We start from the raw sequence: 21,791 nt of genomic DNA, 5'->3' as shown, positions 1-21,791 counted from the left end.
TTCTTACGCACATTTGATTTAAGCACTTAAAGTCATCTATTAATATTACTACACTATTAGGTGCATGTCTTTTTTACCCCCTTTTTTTCCACACATATACAAGATATTTCTCTCTCTCTCTCTCTCTCTCTCTCTCTCTCTCTCTCTCTCTCTCTCTCTCTCTCTCACTCTATCTATCTATCTATCTATCTATCTATCTATCTATCTATCTATCTATCTATTATTATTATTATTATTATTATTATTATTATCCTTTATTTATATGGCGCCACAAGTGTTCCGCAGCACCTTACATAGTACATAGAACTAATAGGTGAACAAGAAACAAGTAACTTACAGTACATTACAGTGCAGGACAAGGACACGACTTATATACATTGCTGCAATAGTGATTAAAGCACTCACAATAAGCAGCCGGGAGTTGGCAGTCACGTGTTAGGTGCCCTCATGGGGAGTAAAGAGTAGAAGAAAATGTAAAGAGAAGCTCATGAGGGAAGAGGTCCCTGCTCGTGAGAGCTTCTATCTATCTACACAGTATGTACTAAAACTGCAATTAGGGTATATACACATCTAACTTTATTGTCTATGCAGGAACGTTTGGAAATTGAACCTAAGGTAAACATGCTGCATTTTGCTCCATTAACATTCTAGTAAATTTATCTATATGCTAAAAAAGGAAAATAGTTTAACGGTCATTATTGTTTCATGTCCTGGGGCTACCCCTACTGGACTAATTGAAGTTATTTACTTACATTATCCAAATGTGCAAATCTGCATAAATTATAGAATTAGACTGGCTGGTTTCTTTTCTTCTTTGACAGTAATACAAATGAACACTTAGGGGTCAATCCTATTCCGTGCGATGACCTCGCCAGTGCGAGTCATCGCGGCAGTGGCCGCACTTTACGGTAGCCCAGATTCGCCAAATTTTGCTTGAAGCCCCATAGGGCAGAAAGCAAAGTTTGGCGAATTCAGAGTCGAGTCGGACTGCAAAGGGTGCGATGTGTCTGTTTGTTGCCAGCGTTTTAGTGCCGTTGCAACGGCACATCGCACCCTCCGCACGGAATTGGATTGACCCCTTAGAATACAACTATGCAACCTTTTTAATATTGCTACATTTAGGGCATGTACAGTACTGTACAAAAGAGTGTCCACAAAATATGACGCTCACATGCAACAGTTACAAAACATGCTTATAGATGTATTCAGCATTGCCAATTTTGCTCTCCTACAAACTACTGTATTCCTAAATTACTAGTGACCTGATGGTGGACTGGTAATAAATTAATGGCAAACGCATATAGAAAGCACAAGCATTTCCATGTCTTACCCTGTGTGTCTCCATTGACTACTGTGAAGAATTAAACTTGTACACAAAGCTTCATAATGCAGTTTATAATACAAAACTACTGCAGACGGTAAAACTATGTTTTTATAAAACAAATACAAGTAAATTTGAACAAATAATGTAAAGACTATTAATGATTAATGAGGACCGTAATGTAGGAAGATTACCTTTTACCTAAATCAAGTCTGTCTGTGCTTTAATGCTGGGTCAGTAATTTGTTTTGTTAAATCAGATTACTTGTAGGAAGAAAGAGTCATTGAGACTGGTTCTTGTCAACACTAAACGTAATGAACAACTGAAATGATTTGTTTTTCTGTCCAGATGTAACAAAAATATTGAAGATTCTGGGTAAACTAATATTGCATTTCAGATTGTTGGTGAAGTAATTTAGTTGGTAAATATTTTATACTTGGCCAGTAACATTTCATCACCATTTACATTGGGAAAATTAGAGATCATATTCTGCCATGTGTTTTCAGAGCACTGAATCGAGCACATACTGGTTATCTGGAAGCAGGGTAAGCCAGCTGGCACTCCTCCACTTCCTGTTCGTTCATTGGATTGAATTCTACCTTATTCAAAAGAAATAAACTCAGTAAGATCAATTCCCTATAGCGAGTGACTGCAATGTGCATTGATTTTTTTTCCTATAAAGACAAGACCCTATCATACTAAATGCAATATAACATAAATTATGTATCCACCTCTATAGTGAGGACCATTGATCATTAAGATATTGCTGTTTTATACTTAGTTTCTGCTACATTCAAAATTAAATAATTGAATCCACAATTGTTTATGACTACATAAGCTTTTGTTGTCTTAATGTGTTCTGGGAACATTTTGAATCTTTAGCCCTTTTGAGTATGAACCTGTCATCTATACACAGTGTATGCATCCATTTTGTATGTCATATAAACACAGTGGGTATCCATTTTGTATTGCTGTCAAGTTGATAGGAACCAATTACATTACTGAGGCATTTCCTTATTAATATTCACAAGGCATGATTTTTGTCTTTTCTAATGTTGGACCCCAATGGTATAGACACTAGCATAAATAAGGCAACTACAACTATAGGTTTTAGAGAGTTGCTTAACTGTCTTATAGTATTAGGCCTCCAATAACTGATAGTTAGACAGTCCAGAAAGGATGCACAACTGAGGGGTGTCAGCAGGCAAGGATATAACAAGCAAATCCCAAATAACAGGCAGTGGGCCATAGCAAGACTATAGCAACAAGCAGGAGTGAGACAGAAATACGATCCAAATACTTGTCCAATGAAGGTAAACAGCAGCTGTTAGCAACCAGACAAGGAATTTTAAAGCAGGCTCAGTAAACAGGCTAGGTCGATACACAGTAATCCAGATAGAAGAGTAGTCAAAATGAACACAACAGATCATAAGCCAATAGCTCAGTTAAATGTTTGTGGGGTGTGCACAATAGGTTCATAGAGAATCATCTAGCATTGAATGCTAGATGAGGTCTCATTATACAGTTCATCCGGAAAATATTCACAGCGCTTCACTTTTTTCCACATTTTGTTATATTACAGCCTTATTCAAAATTAAATAAATCCATTTTTGTCCTCAAAATTCTACACACAATGCCACATAATGACAACATGTAAAAAGTTTTTTTGAGATTTTTGCAAGTTTAATAGAAAAAAAAACAAAGAAATCACATGTACATAAGTAATCACAGCCTTTGCTCAATACTTTGTTGATGCACCTTTGGCAGCAATTACAGCCTCAAGTCTTTTTGAATATGATGCCACAAGCTTGGCACACCTATCTTTGGGCAGTTTCGCCCATTCCTCTTTGCAGCACCTCTCAAGCTCCATCAGATTGAATGGGAAGCCTCAGTGCCCAGCCATTTTCAGGTCTCTCCAGAGATGTTCAAGTCTGGGTTCTGGCTGGGCCACTCAATGACATTCACAGAGTTGCAAAAACAGACAAATCTCAGGTGCACAGCTCCAAATTATTAATAATATCTAAATGCAATAGAATTTTGCAATCAATAGAGGTTTTTAGCATAATCTTGGCCAAGGTTATGGGCCTACCCACCATATCCAGGTAACCTCTTTAGGGTAGGTCCCTAACATACTAGGATTCAAATCCAGAGCGCAGGACACCCCCAAACTGGCCCAGCTAAGCCGCCCCAGGGCACCACCATAGTAAGAAAAGTGCAGTGTAAAAGAGATAGTTAAGAGAAGCCACAGCTGCATATAAAGAATGAAAATAAAAAAGTGAGGTACATGTATAATAAACAAACAGTGAAGGGTTAAAATGTGTTATAAAAGAAAAATGTTTTATAATGCGGTGCCCTGAAACAGATCAACCAAGGCAATCCAGGGGCACCCACACCCCAAAAATGAACCAAAGTTGCACTACAGTATTTAAAACTTGTAGGACTTACCTAGAATTGTGCCTAATATGGATATGGTGGGTAGGCCCATAACCTTGGCCAAGATTATGCTAAAAACCTCTATTGATTGCAAAATTCTATTGCATTTATATATTATTAATAATTTGGAGTTGTGCACCTGAGATTTGTCTGTTTTTGTGCCTGCAATTAGTCTCATCAGGTAGCACCTCCCATTATATATATTACAGGGTGTGCAGTCCAGAAATCTTTCCCGTATACTCCATTTACAGAGTTGTCCTGAAGCCACTCCTTTGATACCTTGGCTGTGTGCTCAGGGTCGTTGTCCTGCTGAAAGATGAACCGTCGCCCCAGTCTGAGGTCAAGAGCGCTCCGGAGCAGGTTTTCATCCAGAATGTCTCTGTACATTGCTGAATTCATCTTTCCCTCTATCCTGACTAGTCTCCCAGTTCCTGCCGCTGAAAAACATCCCCACAGCATGATGCTGCCACCACCATGCTTCACTGTAGTGATGGTATTGGCCTGGTGATGAGCGGTGCCTGGTTTCCTCCAAACATAACGCCTGGCATTCACACCGAAGAGTTCAATCTTTGTCTCATCAGACCAGAGAATTTTGTTTCTCATGGTCTTAGAGTCCTTCAGGTGCATTTTGGCAAACTCCAGGCAGGCTGCCATATGCTTTTTACTAAGGAGTGGCTTCCATCTGGCCACTCTACCATACAGTGTTGAAAAGGGAGGGGGTTTTAACCCCCTATTGTTCCTCAGCACACTGAATTATACTAGCAACAATATATAAACACTATATGGTAATAATAGAATTTCAGAGATATTGGTTGCATGCATTTGCAATACATGGGAAGCTGCTAGGCCTCGTCACGGCTTCTCTGTCACTAGCAGTCCCTAACACTAACAGGTTCACGTCCGGGGCACAGAGCACCCCAAAAAACGTCCAGCCCAGGACCCCCCCAGGGCATCACATGAAAATGGAAAAAGAGTGACAGTGCAGTGTAAAGTATAGATGTGTGCGAGCAATTAATAAGTGATGAAAGAGATTAAAATATATGTGAAAAAATACATGAATAAAAAACAAACATATAAGGTGATGTGAAAAGTAACTATGTGTATTAAGTGGTGATGCCCTGAGGAGGCCCAGCCAGAGTAACCTCGGGGGCTTTACGCCCAAACGCTCACCCCAAATGTAATATATGCCAATTAAAGCCTCATAATAAAGGCACATATGTATTTTGGCAAATGTAAGGCCTCATGATAAAGGCACATACAGTACATAAACACATCCAAACTGAGAGCCAGCTTACCTGGGAGCCACCCCTGGGAACTCCAACTAGCACTACTAGAAACAGTATGTCCTGCTAATGCTGGCTCATTCATGCATCTCATAACCACAAACAAAAAAATGGCAGCTGCTCAATCAATCTGGTAGTACTTTTTTCAGGTGCATGAAAGGGAGGGGTCATACCAAGTAGAAAAGGGAGGGGGTTTTAACCCCCTATTGTTCCTCAGCACACTGAATTATACTAGCAACAATATATGAACACTATATGGTAATAGAATTTCAGAAATATTGGTTGCATGCATTTGCAAATACATGGGAAGCTGCTAGGCCTCGTCACGGCTTCTCTGTCACTAGCAGTCCCTAACAGTAATGGGTTCACGTCCGGGGCACAGAGCACCCCAAAAAACGTCCAGCCCAGGACCCCCAGGGCATCACACGAAAATGGAAAAAGAGTGACAGTGCAGTGTAAAGTATAGATGTGTGCGAGTAATTACTAAGTGATGAAAGAGATTAAAATATTTGTGAAAAAATACATGAATTAAAAACAAACATATAAGGTGATGTGAAAAATAACTATGTGTATTAAGTGGTGATGCCCTGAGGAGGCCCAGCCAGAGTTTTTTTTGTTTGTATTCTACCATACAGGCCTGATTGGTGGATTGCTGCAGTGATGGTTATCCTTCTGGAAGGTTCTCCTCTCTCCACAGAGGAATGCTGTAACTCTGACAGAGTGATCATCGGATTCTTGGTCACCTCCCTGACTCCACCTCCCTTCTCCCACGATTGCTCAATTTAGACGGCTGGCCAACTCTAGGAAGAGTCCTGGTGGTTCCGAACTTCTTCCATCTACGGATGATGGAGGCCACTGTGCTCATTGGGACCTTCAATGCACCAGATATTTTTCTGTACCCTTCCACAGATTTGTGCCTCGCGACAATCCTGTCTCGGAGGTCTACAGACAATTCCTTTGACTTCTTGCTTGGTTTGTGCTCTGACATGCACTGTCAAGTGTGGGACCTTATATAGACAGGTGTATGCCTTTCAAAATCATGTCCAATCAACTGAATTTACCACAGTTAGACTCCAATTAAGCTGTAGGAACATCTCAAGGATGATCAGTGGAAACAGGATGCACCTGAGCTCAATTTTGAGCTTCACGGCAAATACTGTGAATACTTATGTACATGTGATTTCTTAGTTTGGTTTTTTTAGTTCAATTTGCATAAATCTGAAAAAAAACTTTTTACACCTTGTCATTATGGGGTATTGTGTGTAGAATTTTGAGGACAAAAATGAATTTATTCCATTGTGGAATAAGGCTATAACATAATAAAATGTGGAAAAAGTGAAGCGCTGTGAATACTTTCTGGATCCACTGTAAGTGTTAAAGTACTGAATAAGAGCTTAGGTAGCACAATAAAATTAGTTGTCTTGGACAACTATAGGCTAATGAATAAATGGTCACACCACAAAAGGTATATACTGTATGTGATGTATATAGAAGGGGAAGCAATCGGGAAGCCGACTGCCTAAATACCGGCGGCTTCCCGACTGTCTTATCCCGGCATGGGTGAAATGCCGGGCGTCTAGATGTAGACGCCCGCATTTCCCAGATGCCGGGAGACCGGCGCCCGGCATCACGATCGTAGTTTTGCAGGGCGCCGCGAGCGGACAGCCGCGGGGGGGGACGGTTAGGTTTAGGGCTCCCGGGGGGGACTTAGGGTTAGGCACCCCCCCGGGAGGGTTAGGGTTAGGCTAGGGGGACTGAGGGTTAGGGTTAGGCACCCCCGGGGGGACTTAGGGTTAGGCACCCCCCCGGGGGACTTAGATTTAGGCAGCGGGGAAGGGGGTGGTTAGGGTTAGGCACTTAGAGGGGGGATTAGGGTTAGGCACTTGGGGAGGAAGTTAGGGTTAGGCACCCCTAAGGAAGGTTAGGGTTAGGGGGGTTAGGTTAGGTTAGTGTATACTTACCTATCCACGATCGGGATTTCCAGCGCTGTCGGCCTTCCGCTGCTTCTCACTCTGCTCCTGTCGGGCTGCCGCTGACGGGAATCGAACCGCCGGCCATGCGGCCAGCGGTATATCATACCCATTCCTATAGAAGACATGTCAACCAAACCCATTTTTTACACATCACTATATGATCTCTCTAATGAAGTTATAACTAAATATATGTAAAATGTGTAAAAGTAAGTGATATTCTGGATGTAGCCACTTGGAGTCTCACTAGTTTAGCCAGGGTAGTTATAAATTGAGAATATATATGGTATGTGTTGCGAACTTTAGATAAATGTAAATATTTTTCTTTTTGTGAATTTATTAAAAGTGTCTAACAACCAAGTACTAGAAATTAAAAACAGTACAGAAAGGTTTTTCAGTGCATTCTGTGACAGAACCTACTACAAGCAGTAGCTAATAATAATAATAATAAGAAGAAGAAACACTGCCATTGTTTTTTGTATTTACACATTAGACCCCCTTCTGCTGTATATATGTAATGTAAATGCCCTTGCCCTCTAACACCTCTATCTATACCATTCCATTCTGTACTTACATATGCTGGTACTGTGGCTGTACTTTACAGTCTAATAAGACATTTGCTTAGGGTGGAGGAAGGTATAAAGCAGACCTGAGAGGGACAGAACTGTCATGGTGGTTAGCAATGTTTTAAGCAAACTCACAGTTCAAATATCCCATATAAAACATTGTTATCCAAAAATAAAATATAAAAACAGGCAGTATTTTCTGATTTACAGTACTTTCTTGTATACAACAGAAAATGTTTGTTAGTGTTCCCTTAAGATGCAGGTATAAGGCAAACATAAACTAAGAGGTCCTTCATTTACCCATTTGTCATTACATTTCCTAACATTGGAAACGTAAAAATCTGGAAATGTGTAATGGGGGGTATCCACTTAGCAATTTAACCAAGCGATTGCACGATAACGACGTCGTTATCGTGCAATCGCTTGCAAATCGCGCATGCATCGGGCATGTTTTGGTCGGAAGTGACCAGAGATGCGCGTGTCCTATGGTCGCTTCCGACATCGCCCGTACATGCTGTCAACTTGACGATCTCGTCAGGTTCAGCATGTGCGGGGATGATGGATGTGCCTGGACTGAACGAGTGAACGTTCAGTCTAGGCACATCACTAGATATACAAACGAGAGCACGATTGCAATGTCGTAATCGTGCTCTCGTTTGTATATCTATAAGTGGATACCCGCCTTAATACCAACTGTTTTGTCCAACCATGCTTCAATTCACCAAAACCATACTCCAATTCAAAAAAACCTACAAGTCAGGTGAATAAGTGCATATACTTATGCCAGGCTTGCCTACCCTCCCGATTTGGTCGGGAGTCACCCGAATATCGGGTGCCGCTCCTGACCCCCCGGAAAGGCAGACAAGCCTCCCGGCTCCCGTCTGCCCCCCCCCGACTACCTAGTAGAACCCCCCGCAGCGGGGGGCCCAATGATGCGATTCGCGCTGAATTGCATCATCGTGGCTCTGCTGCCTACCATGTGGCTCCGGCCCTGGCCACGCCCCCTGTTTGCAGGCATTCAGCTCCCTCCCGGAAGTATGACTTATGCCCCACAACAGCATACAGATGTGGTTTGACAGTGTTAGTAGTAAATGCTAAAGTTACATTACCATATACTGTATGTACACAAAATAATAATTGTAAGGTGTCATATAAACCAGAAATATAGCATAGAGTCTGGACAGTTATTAATAAATACAAAAGTCACATTTTAAATACCACATTTTAAATATACAATATAAATAAATACAATTTAGATTAAATACAAAAATGCGCTGTTTTCCCCTTTAAAAATCTAATGAGTATTTCCCAAATGGAAATGTCACTTAATGGTAATAGACAGTTGAGACTCTATATATATATATATATATGTTCCAATAGCCGGCACTCCTGTGCTGAAATAATGTAATATGCGTCCGGTACCCTCCCATTACCTCCCTAGACGTGGGGATAAATGTATATGAAACAGAGAATTTGAGGCACTCTAGACGACTTAATAATGCACACAGACACCGCTGGTAAAGTAGGTTGACATTTCAATGCTTACTGCATTTTCATCAGGATCCTATATATAAAATCTGATGTCGCTGACTCATCAACGCCCTACCATGTGGCTCCGGCCCTGGCCCCGCCCCCAACAATGACCTATTTCTGGCCACGCCCCCTGTTTGCAGGCATTCAGCTCCCTCCCGGAAGTATGACTTATGCCCCACAACAGCATACAGATGTGGTTTGACAGTGTTAGTAGTAAATGCTAAAGTTACATTACCATATACTGTATGTACACAAAATAATAATTGTAAGGTGTCATATAAACCAGAAATATAGCATAGAGTCTGGACAGTTATTAATAAATACAAAAGTCACATTTTAAATACCACATTTTAAATATACAATATAAATAAATACAATTTAGATTAAATACAAAAATGCGCTGTTTTCCCCTTTAAAAATCTAATGAGTATTTCCCAAATGGAAATGTCACTTAATGGTAATAGACAGTTGAGACTCTATATATATATATATATATATATGTTCCAATAGCCGGCACTCCTGTGCTGAAATAATGTAATATGCGTCCGGTACCCTCCCATTACCTCCCTAGACGTGGGGATAAATGTATATGAAACAGAGAATTTGAGGCACTCTAGACGACTTAATAATGCACACAGACACCGCTGGTAAAGTAGGTTGACATTTCAATGCTTACTGCATTTTCATCAGGATCCTATATATAAAATCTGATGTCGCTGACTCATCAACGCCCAGCCCAAACCCCTGGACCTAGAAACATGAAAATCGGGGAGTATATGCAAGGTGCCCACTAATAAGGAATGTTTCAAAATTCGACTCCTAAGGGGGTGAAAAGGGCTAAAATGTTTCCTCCCCCTATGCAATGTCCTGCCTGACTGTCTCATTGTGGCTGAAGCACAGTTCAATATTCAAACACCAACTGTCACCCCAAGTGCTGCCAAACATCACTGGCAGTTGGTGTGGCTCCCCTATTTGAATAGAGAGGCAAGGGTTGGGGTAAAGATACAATATTGGTTGCGGGTTATGGGGTAAGGGTACAGTATTAGTAGCAGAGTTAGTGGATAAGGGTATAGTATTGGGTTAAGTGTTGGGTGCAGGGTTATGGGGTAACTGTTCAGAATGGAGTGTAGTGTTAGGGATACTCTGTGTTACTACAGAGGTGAGAAAGGAAAATGTGTTACTACACAGGTGAGGGAGGGGAATGTCAAATGTGTTATTACGGGGTGAAGGAAGGGGATGTGTTACAACATAGGCGAGGTAGGGGAATATGTTACTCCAGAGGTGAAGTTACTAGAGGTGTGAGTGAGGGTAATGTGTTACTACAGGTGTGAAGTAGGGGTTCTATTTCTACACAGGTGAGGGAGGGTAATGTCGAATGCGTTACAACATGGGCGAGGGAGGGAAATCTGTTACTACAGAGGAGCGAGGATGGGATGCGGTCATAATACCGACAACAGAGATTTTAGTGCACAGAATGCTGGCAGCGGAATCCCATCACCTGTCAGAATCCTGGCACTGGCTTCCCGACCGCGGGCATCCTGAGGTTAAGTAGGGGTGTTAGGGTTAGGCACTAGAGGGAGGGTTAAGTGAAGGTTGTGTGAAGGGGCGGTTAGCTGTAGGCACTAGGGGGGAGGTTAGGTTTTGGAACCGAGGAGGGAGGGTTAGGGGTAGGGAGAGGGTTAGGATTCTGACCGCCGGGATCCCGATTGCTGGCATCCAGTACTCAATCTGTGAGGATAATTTTACCTACAGAGGAGAGCGAGTGGATATGTGTTAGTACACAGGTGAGGGAGGGTAATGTCTTACTATAGCAGTGATGTATAGAGGTGAAGGATTAATGTGTTATTGGAGTGGTGAGATAGAAATGGAAACAGTAAATATCTAAGGTCTACCCGTGTGAAACCGGGTTAATCAGCTAGTCTAATATAGACACCAGCACTATTCAATGAAGAAGTCAATCAGTAAAACAGAAGGCTCTAAATAGTGCTGCTGATAGTCATCATCATTACAGATTGCTGCACTTGTACCCACAACCAGGGCCATTACTAGGGGTAGGCGAGTGGTGCCACTGCCCAGGTAACTTTTATTTGGCATGCAGTGTGCCTGTAACAGCACCCTGCTGCCTAGAAAGCTGCCATCTGGAGCATCCTTTGGATGCTCTAGGTGTCCCATTTTCAGTTTCCCCATGATACTAACTGCCCACTGCATCACAATGTCCCACATATGGGGGACTGGGCAGCACAGGTTACCATAACAACTGGCTACTTTCTGCGACAGATACAACACGTAATAGGCATGCTGAAATATTATTATTGCGCTGGCTTATGCTCTCCCATCTATGCTCCACCTCTCTTGGAAAGCAGAAGTAAATTATAAGCAAAATTGAATATGAACAAAATATGCACTTAAAACAAATGCATATTTTATACAAAAAATAAGGTGTACAACATGCAGGGCTGGCGCTTCCATTAGATAGCTTTGGGCAGCTGCCTAGAATGCTGGGACCTGGGGGCCGCCACTGAGGTCACTTAGGATAAAATGATGGACGTATCTGACATCCTTAGCCTACTGTATGCTGCTTCTCACTCTGCTCCTGTCGGGCTGCCGCTGACGGGAATCGAACCGCCGGCCATGCGGCCAGCGGTATATCATACCCATTCCTATAGAAGACATGTCAACCAAACCCATTTTTTACACATCACTATATGATCTCTCTAATGAAGTTATAACTAAATATATGTAAAATGTGTAAAAGTAAGTGATATTCTGGATGTAGCCACTTGGAGTCTCACTAGTTTAGCCAGGGTAGTTATAAATTGAGAATATATATGGTATGTGTTGCGAACTTTAGATAAATGTAAATATTTTTCTTTTTGTGAATTTATTAAAAGTGTCTAACAACCAAGTACTAGAAATTAAAAACAGTACAGAAAGGTTTTTCAGTGCATTCTGTGACAGAACCTACTACAAGCAGTAGCTAATAATAATAATAAGAAGAAGAAGAAACACTGCCATTGTTTTTTGTATTTACACATTAGACCCCCTTCTGCTGTATATATGTAATGTAAATGCCCTTGCCCTCTAACACCTCTATCTATACCATTCCATTCTGTACTTACATATGCTGGTACTGTGGCTGTACTTTACAGTCTAATAAGACATTTGCTTAGAGGGGAGGAAGGTATAAAGCAGACCTGAGAGGGACAGAACTGTCATGGTGGTTAGCAATGTTTTAAGCAAACTCACAGTTCAAATATCCCATATAAAACATTGTTATCCAAAAATAAAATATAACAACAGGCAGTATTTTCTGATTTACAGTACTTTCTTGTATACAACAGAAAATGTTTGTTAGTGTTCCCTTAAGATGCAGGTATAAGGCAAACATAAACTAAGAGGTCCTTCATTTACCCATTTGTCATTACATTTCCTAACATTGGAAACGTAAAAATCTGGAAATGTGTAATGGGGGGTATCCACTTAGCAATTTAACCAAGCGATTGCACGATAATGACGTCGTTATCGTGCAATCGCTTGCAAATCGCGCATGCATCGGGCATGTTTTGGTCGGAAGTGACCAGAGATGCGCGTGTCCTATGGTCGCTTCCGACATCGCCCGTACATGCTGTCAACTTGACGATCTCGTCAGGTTCAGCATGTGCGGGGATGATGGATGTGCCTGGACTGAACGAGTGAACGTTCAGTCTAGGCACATCACTAGATATACAAACGAGAGCACGATTGCAATGTCGTAATCGTGCTCTCGTTTGTATATCTATAAGTGGATACCCGCCTTAATACCAACTGTTTTGTCCAACCATGCTTCAATTCACCAAAACCATACTCCAATTCAAAAAAACCTACAAGTCAGGTGAATAAGTGCATATACTTATGCCAGGCTTGCCTACCCTCCCGATTTGGTCGGGAGTCACCCGAATATCGGGTGCCGCTCCTGACCCCCCGGAAAGGCAGACAAGCCTCCCGGCTCCCGTCTGCCCCCCCCCCGACTACCTAGTAGAACCCCCCGCAGCGGGGGGCCCAATGATGCGATTCGCGCTGAATTGCATCATCGTGGCTCCGACCCCCGCTGCGCAATGCCTACCATGTGGCTCCGGCCCTGGCCCCGCCCCCAACATGGACCTATTTCTGGCCACGCCCCCTGTTTGCAGGCATTCAGCTCCCTCCCGGAAGTATGACTTATGCCCCACAACAGCATACAGATGTGGTTTGACAGTGTTAGTAGTAAATGCTAAAGTTACATTACCATATACTGTATGTACACAAAATAATAATTGTAAGGTGTCATATAAACCAGAAATATAGCATAGAGTCTGGACAGTTATTAATAAATACAAAAGTCACATTTTAAATACCACATTTTAAATATACAATATAAATAAATACAATTTAGATTAAATACAAAAATGCGCTGTTTTCCCCTTTAAAAATCTAATGAGTATTTCCCAAATGGAAATGTCACTTAATGGTAATAGACAGTTGAGACTCTATATATATATATATATATATATGTTCCAATAGCCGGCACTCCTGTGCTGAAATAATGTAATATGCGTCCGGTACCCTCCCATTACCTCCCTAGACGTGGGGATAAATGTATATGAAACAGAGAATTTGAGGCACTCTAGACGACTTAATAATGCACACAGACACCGCTGGTAAAGTAGGTTGACATTTCAATGCTTACTGCATTTTCATCAGGATCCTATATATAAAATCTGATGTCGCTGACTCATCAACGCCCAGCCCAAACCCCTGGACCTAGAAACATGAAAATCGGGGAGTATATGCAAGGTGCCCACTAATAAGGAATGTTTCAAAATTCGACTCCTAAGGGGGTGAAAAGGGCTAAAATGTTTCCTCCCCCTATGCAATGTCCTGCCTGACTGTCTCATTGTGGCTGAAGCACAGTTCAATATTCAAACACCAACTGTCACCCCAAGTGCTGCCAAACATCACTGGCAGTTGGTGTGGCTCCCCTATTTGAATAGAGAGGCAAGGGTTGGGGTAAAGATACAATATTGGTTGCGGGTTATGGGGTAAGGGTACAGTATTAGTAGCAGAGTTAGTGGATAAGGGTATAGTATTGGGTTAAGTGTTGGGTGCAGGGTTATGGGGTAACTGTTCAGAATGGAGTGTAGTGTTAGGGATACTCTGTGTTACTACAGAGGTGAGAAAGGAAAATGTGTTACTACACAGGTGAGGGAGGGGAATGTCAAATGTGTTATTACGGGGTGAAGGAAGGGGATGTGTTACAACATAGGCGAGGTAGGGGAATATGTTACTCCAGAGGTGAAGTTACTAGAGGTGTGAGTGAGGGTAATGTGTTACTACAGGTGTGAAGTAGGGGTTCTATTTCTACACAGGTGAGGGAGGGTAATGTCGAATGCGTTACAACATGGGCGAGGGAGGGAAATCTGTTACTACAGAGGAGCGAGGATGGGATGCGGTCATAATACCGACAACAGAGATTTTAGTGCACAGAATGCTGGCAGCGGAATCCCATCACCTGTCAGAATCCTGGCACTGGCTTCCCGACCGCGGGCATCCTGAGGTTAAGTAGGGGTGTTAGGGTTAGGCACTAGAGGGAGGGTTAAGTGAAGGTTGTGTGAAGGGGCGGTTAGCTGTAGGCACTAGGGGGGAGGTTAGGTTTTGGAACCGAGGAGGGAGGGTTAGGGGTAGGGAGAGGGTTAGGATTCTGACCGCCGGGATCCCGATTGCTGGCATCCAGTACTCAATCTGTGAGGATAATTTTACCTACAGAGGAGAGGGAGTGGATATGTGTTAGTACACAGGTGAGGGAGGGTAATGTCTTACTATAGCAGTGATGTATAGAGGTGAAGGATTAATGTGTTATTGGAGTGGTGAGATAGAAATGGAAACAGTAAATATCTAAGGTCTACCCGTGTGAAACCGGGTTAATCAGCTAGTCTAATATAGACACCAGCACTATTCAATGAAGAAGTCAATCAGTAAAACAGAAGGCTCTAAATAGTGCTGCTGATAGTCATCATCATTACAGATTGCTGCACTTGTACCCACAACCAGGGCCATTACTAGGGGTAGGCGAGTGGTGCCACTGCCCAGGTAACTTTTATTTGGCATGCAGTGTGCCTGTAACAGCACCCTGCTGCCTAGAAAGCTGCCATCTGGAGCATCCTTTGGATGCTCTAGGTGTCCCATTTTCAGTTTCCCCATGATACTAACTGCCCACTGCATCACAATGTCCCACATATGGGGGACTGGGCAGCACAGGTTACCATAACAACTGGCTACTTTCTGCGACAGATACAACACGTAATAGGCATGCTGAAATATTATTATTGCGCTGGCTTATGCTCTCCCATCTATGCTCCACCTCTCTTGGAAAGCAGAAGTAAATTATAAGCAAAATTGAATATGAACAAAATATGCACTTAAAACAAATGCATATTTTATACAAAAAATAAGGTGTACAACATGCAGGGCTGGCGCTTCCATTAGATAGCTTTGGGCAGCTGCCTAGAATGCTGGGACCTGGGGGCCGCCACTGAGGTCACTTAGGATAAAATGATGGACGTATCTGACATCCTTAGCCTACTGTATGCTGCTTGTCGCCGCAAATCTTACAAGATGCGGCGACTACCAGTGCCCTGCACTTGTTTCTTCTCACAGTCCTACTCTGGCATCTGACTGGCTGTTGTGTCTGCTGAGTGCTGACATGCATTGTGCAGAGAACGAAGCAGCGCCTGGCATGTCCCCTTCACTCTCCATGTCAATCATGCTGCGACTTTTGGGGCACTGCAACCGACATCGCAGGACCAGCTCAGCACATGCGCAGTGCATCTACTGCACATGCACAGATTATTAAACATCGTAGATTTACGTAAATATCAGATTTATGTAAATTTCTGATTCAGGCCCTTAGACTGTAAGTTCCAAAGGGTAAAGGACGCCCATGATTTACATATGTTCTCTGTACAGAGCTGTGTGAATTGATGATATATAAATAAATTACAATAAAAATGAATGGATACTTGGGAATGGGTTAATGGGCACTGACAGGGTGGATGAATGTGTTAATAGGTTCTTGAAAGGGGAATTGATGAATGGATTATTGGAAAGTGGTGTCAGGTAAATCCCTGGTGGGCCCCACTACACACACACACACACACAAACAGATATTTTGCCTAAGACTCTCTTCAAAGGTACATGGGTAAGGCTTTATGTTTTTTGCTGGGAAGATGGCATTGCGGGGGGGGCGTGAGCATGGTAGGAAGGTGAAGCTTTGCCTAGGGCACCTAGAATCCTTGCAATATGAGGCCCATTAGGTGTGCACTATTATAAATTATTTGAAGGATTTAAATTTAGTTTCATATTTACAATTTATGGGTGGAGGTGAGATCAGGATATTCTAGGCGGTGGATTATTTTAACAGGATTAGAGCCTTTTCCATAGTTATAAGTCTCAATTATCAAAAATGTATGGATGCTATACTAACATAAACTCATTAGCTGTAATCGCGCTTGTGGTAAACAGTCATATCTGAGCTCATTCTGTAATATACTGTATGAGACAAATGGAAATGAACGTATACATTCCCTGATTATACAATAAATATATTCAAGTTAATTGGGGGAAAATATAGTGTTTGTATCACTATTGATTTGCCTGTCGTAGTTACTCTGTTTATCTGCAAACTATCATTCATGCATTACATTTACCCATAAATAACTATTCCAAAGTTCAGTGCCCTGCAATTTCTTCACAGGAAAACTCTATTATTTAACCATCTAAAGGGACCGCAATATCCATCAAATCTATCATGAATTTGAGACATAGCCCTTATAGAAAAGATCCATTTATTTTTCCTGGTCTTTCAGCAATCCTAGCCCATGGAAATCTAATAAAGATTCAGGAACAAGCAAATCCCCAGCAGAACATTTAATTTTAATTCAGCAGAGAGGATAAAAAGTGTAGATTTTCATGCCTGGCATGCTGCCAGCTGAGGAAAGAAAATTGCCACTCTCCTAACAGTGAAACTTTGATGTACTGATCTTCATTAGCATTCTGTCCTCTGCTTATGGTGGCCGTTCACCACACCAGCCTGAATAGATGTGTTCCACTCGCTCTCACAATTATCACAGAAAGATCTTCATCATTTGTGAAGGATAATAATTTAATCATCTTTTTTTTTTTTTTTCATTATGCTTTATATTGAATTCCAAACTTTTTTTTAGCTATATTTAAAAAAAAAAAAGAAAAAAGTAATTGCTTTACAGATAAACTGTATTAGGGAAACACAGTTTCTCCTTACTACAGTGGAATCTATTTCTGGACAATTGAATTGATGTATGGCCAAGCTCATTTTAGCTTCAACAAGCAGATTTATTAACGGGTACAGCAGCTTAAGTGACTGCAGGCTTATCTTTTTCACCAGTATCAAATACAATTAGGACACTTGTGAAAAGGTGAGAAGCTTTAATTGTCTATAGTAGAGTTGGGAAGTGATATTTGATTTAGTACCATAGCTGCAGCGAAAAATTAAGTCAACAATAAAAAAATTTATTGAATTTCATGGCTCATATCGAAAACTTTCTGTTTTGGGGTTTAGTAGTCCTTTAAACATTTTGCACTCTTGGTCATATGTACATATCAAATATTAATGTGATACAATAAGCATTTTCAGTAATCCAAAACACTCTTAAAATGTTATGCTGACACATATACATATATAGAAATTAGGTGGTTCAGTGAACTAAGAACTATTTATGTAGCCCAAACCATTTCCTGTTCTATCATATGTTGCTACTACACAATTCTCACTATTGTCACAGGTTACCATGTGTTGCCCTGACTGTGCCAATCCTTGTTGCTGAGTGATATCGTTCTCTCCATTTGACTAGGAGCCAAGTGGCATTTTTTCATTTAGCCGTTAAAATTTATTGCCTAACCATAATATGAACAATGGACTTTACATGCTGTCATGCTGTCCAACCGTATGTGTGGCCAGAAATAATCACACACGCCTTTTTTGTTTGCCTGCAGATGTCAAACTTTTATTTAATTAAGTGAATAATTCCTAAATGTTGTTCCAGGAATTAACCACATAAGGGTTTAATAACACAGTTAATTATATAATCAAATTTAATCTATAGCAGCCTATCAAATTTTAACTTTTATTTTTTTACGATGCGCTACAAATATGACAACCTTAGCTTTATTGGTTATTTGTTACAGCATATAATACAATATTATTTTAATCTTCATGCAGGTATTTATGAGCCGACATTTCTTGTACAACTGCAGTGAGCCTACCCTGGATGTGAAGATTGCCTTTTGTCAGGTGTGTGTTCCTTACAGGTAAAACAAGGTACCGTATGAATTTGTACTTCCATTTTCCTTCCAAATTGTTTGCGATTTATCATATAATAGCTTCCCAATTTCATTTGTATGAGTATGTGTTACATTTAAATGTAGCTATATGAGTGTCATGCTATTGTGTTTATGCTTGGGTATTACACAACACTGAATCAGCTATTCGTTTATGCTTATATAAAAATGGTAAATGCTGTGCTAACTTGAGCAAATACATTTCCAGTTCGAGAAGCAATCGTCGAGGAATGGACTCATTTTCCCACACAGTCAAATTACTGCCATGTCTAATAAACCCACTGCAATAACAGACAAAAACAAGTACAAAAATATAAATTACATCATGCACGAACACAATCTATTATGCACTAAAGGTTCATTGCAAAAATCAATAATCCATTCATTAGACTTCATTTAAACAATACACGCACACTCCAGACATCCACACACTAATATGTTTTTAATGAGCATTTTCCCAGGAATTACATTTTTTTATATTGTGTTTGATGCAATTTATTAAATATTCAAAACATTTTTGTGGTTCAATCGTTTGATTGTCAGTAACATTTATAAAATAAAGCATTAACAGTTTTCAATTGTATACATTAGATGAAACACTCTAGGAATTAAAGGGTGGAAGAGTGTTGCAGTACACTCAAACACTGCATTTTATTAGTTTCTGTATTGTGGCATAATGCAACTGTGTGTTGATCCATACAGGAGCTTTCCAGGCAAATGTCAAACTCAAAGGACTGGATTTAATTAGTCTCAAAGCAGTGCCTGGGGCTAATCATTTGCAGCTCGCAATAAACCCTCAGGCAGCACTTAGCACGAATTTCTGTTTGTCACCTCCTGAGACTCAAACAGAAATCCACGGTAAGTAGGGCTTTCTACCCTTATTGAGACCTCCACAAGTGCGTTAACCCATAGCTCCGGTTACTTATCCCGAAATCTATGGGTTAACATGCGTTAGCCGCAGATTTACCACGTGAGGAAAAGGGATTGTAATTGAATAGCTCCGGGTGTAAAACTCCGAGGCTACAAGCCCTTTTTATCTTGCGGAAAGTATCGGGCCTAGTTGAATCTAGCTCAAAGAGCAAAGATAAAAAAAAGAACATTAATGATACCATAGAATTTAGCAATTTAAACTCAATCAAGCAATATATTATATATTTTATATTTTTTATAACTTTTGTTTTAGCATCTAATATGTACTTTGAGACATAAACTCAAATGAATGAATCTGAAAAATCACAATCATACCTCAAAGAAGTTTGGAGTCCTTGAACAAACTAAATTCAATCCAATTTCAGAGGTTCAAATAATTTGAGCATTTCTACCATTGTGGCAATTTTCTAAAGGAGTGAGAAGGAAATACCTGACTTTTTAGAGCTGTTTTAGAGTGGAATGGCAGATTAACCCAGAGCTGGATTAAAGGTTGGTGGGCCCTGGGTATTTACAACAGGGGCCCCTATGGTCTAAAATTATGAGCATAGTGTCATCATTCTGGAGAGATAGAATAGGTGGTAAATATTTTAAAGGCTTTCAGGCCAATTCCATCACAAAATAAATATTTAACACGCATCAATATACTATAATGCAAAAGTTATATATTTTAAGGTTATTTTTACACAATTGTTACAGTGCACACAAATAGGGTCCGTCCTCCATGTCTGTATGACACAGACATGCAGGAAAGTCAAGCGGCAGACTAGATGGGCAAAATGGTTCTTATCTGCCATCAAAATCTATGTTTCTATGTTATGTTATGTATGAGCTAGATGCCAACAGGAAAGCTTGGCATTCTCCAACGGGAATAGGAGTATCTTGTTGAGAATATGGCTGGCATCTTTTATCCTGAGAAGAAAGTCCACTCAACTGGCCCAGTGTGTGCTGCCAGAAGTGGCATAGCCAAGCCACGGAGGGAGTGTGACTAGTATTAGACCACAATCCAACACCTTTTCTCTGCTTTCTCCCAGCACAACCAACACTAACCAAATATTCCAATATAAGTAAATACATATCTGCATTACCTGAATGAAGACAGTCTGATGGGCTAGGTTACACAGGCCAGTCTGGGACAGAAGATGCTTATAGCTGCATGCAAAATGCTACGTTACAGTGTCAGCGGCTGTGACACTAACGTAGCATTTTGCATGCAGATACAGCCGCAGTCGCACACAGAATGTAGGCATGCCACATATCATTTTAATCAGAAGAAGCTGTTTGTGCATCATATTCGCATCACTTTGCGAATAAGACGCATTTTAAAGGAAAAGGTTGCACGGAAAGAGGCTCGGCGCTACCGAGTCGCTCCACAGCATGGCGCGACTAGAAGGGCAATTTAATGTGCAATGAGGCTAGATGTATGTGGACACACATATATATATATATATATATATATATATATACACACACACACACACACAGCTCCAATCCAGCTACCAGAGCTGAAATGAGAAAGAGACCAGCACACCACCTTTAAATTGCCAAAAAATGTGTATTCACAGCATATTAGCCATTAAGATACACGGCCTACTGACATTGAGCACTGAGCATATATATATATATATATATATATATATATATATATATATGTATATATATATTGAAATTCACTGTGGTACTAGCCTTCAAATTAATCTGCAATGCAATATGTCTAGGACGCACCAGCAGACTGTGCTGATAAATTTGATAGACAACACTTGTATATCTGTGTGCGTCTGAGTCTGTATATACAGCACAACAGAACTTGGAATGAAAAAAGCTGCTTCGATTACAGATTCAGAGACTAATGGTGCATACACCCTAGACGATATGCTCCCTGAGCGATATCGTCTAGTGTGTCCCCGGCAGGCTGTGCTCAATGTCGTTCATGACATTGAGCACAGCCGCTGAACGATATCATTAGCGATATCGTTCAGCGCCGGGCTCTCTCACCCATTCCCTGACATGCAGCAACCTGACGAGGTCGTCAGGTTGGCCTGCATGTCAGCCCGATGAACGAGGATGACGAACGACCCGCGGGAACGCGCGTCGTCGTCATCGTTCATCTTTTTTGTGTTAAACATGGACGATAAAGTGGACGACTGAACGATAACGATATCGTTATCGTTCAGTCGTCCACTTTAATCGCCCAGTGTGTACGCACCTTAAGGGAGGAATTTAATTAGATGCGATAAAGCGATATCTTGTCGTGCGTTAAGTTATCACACCCTCTTTGCACAATAATTCTTTCTGCTGTTACATGTGATAAGTGTAGGTGAAAATAGGGAAATCTAACAGTACTCCCCAAAAAGTCAAAGAGATATAG

General features: G+C 41.1%; 1 protein-coding gene across 2 annotated transcripts in view; it reads left to right on the top strand.

Annotated features, from left to right (window-relative positions):
• Positions 1–21,791, top strand: part of MAPK10 (mitogen-activated protein kinase 10) — a 255,191-nt gene that overhangs the window by 90,167 nt on the left and 143,233 nt on the right. For both annotated transcript variants that reach the window (XM_088445014.1, XM_088445015.1), the window contains exon 2: positions 18,378–18,449. In XM_088445014.1, coding sequence (XP_088301140.1) covers positions 18,378–18,449 — 72 coding nt within the window. The remainder of the gene's footprint in view (positions 1–18,377; positions 18,450–21,791) is intronic.

Source organism: Taudactylus pleione, unplaced genomic scaffold (genome assembly GCF_031769625.1).
Source record: "Taudactylus pleione unplaced genomic scaffold, aTauple2 ptg000376l, whole genome shotgun sequence".
In the NCBI taxonomy this organism is placed as follows: domain Eukaryota; kingdom Metazoa; phylum Chordata; class Amphibia; order Anura; family Myobatrachidae; genus Taudactylus; species Taudactylus pleione.
The sequence above is the reverse complement of the archived record's forward strand: the minus strand, read 5'-3'. Positions and strand labels throughout refer to the sequence as shown.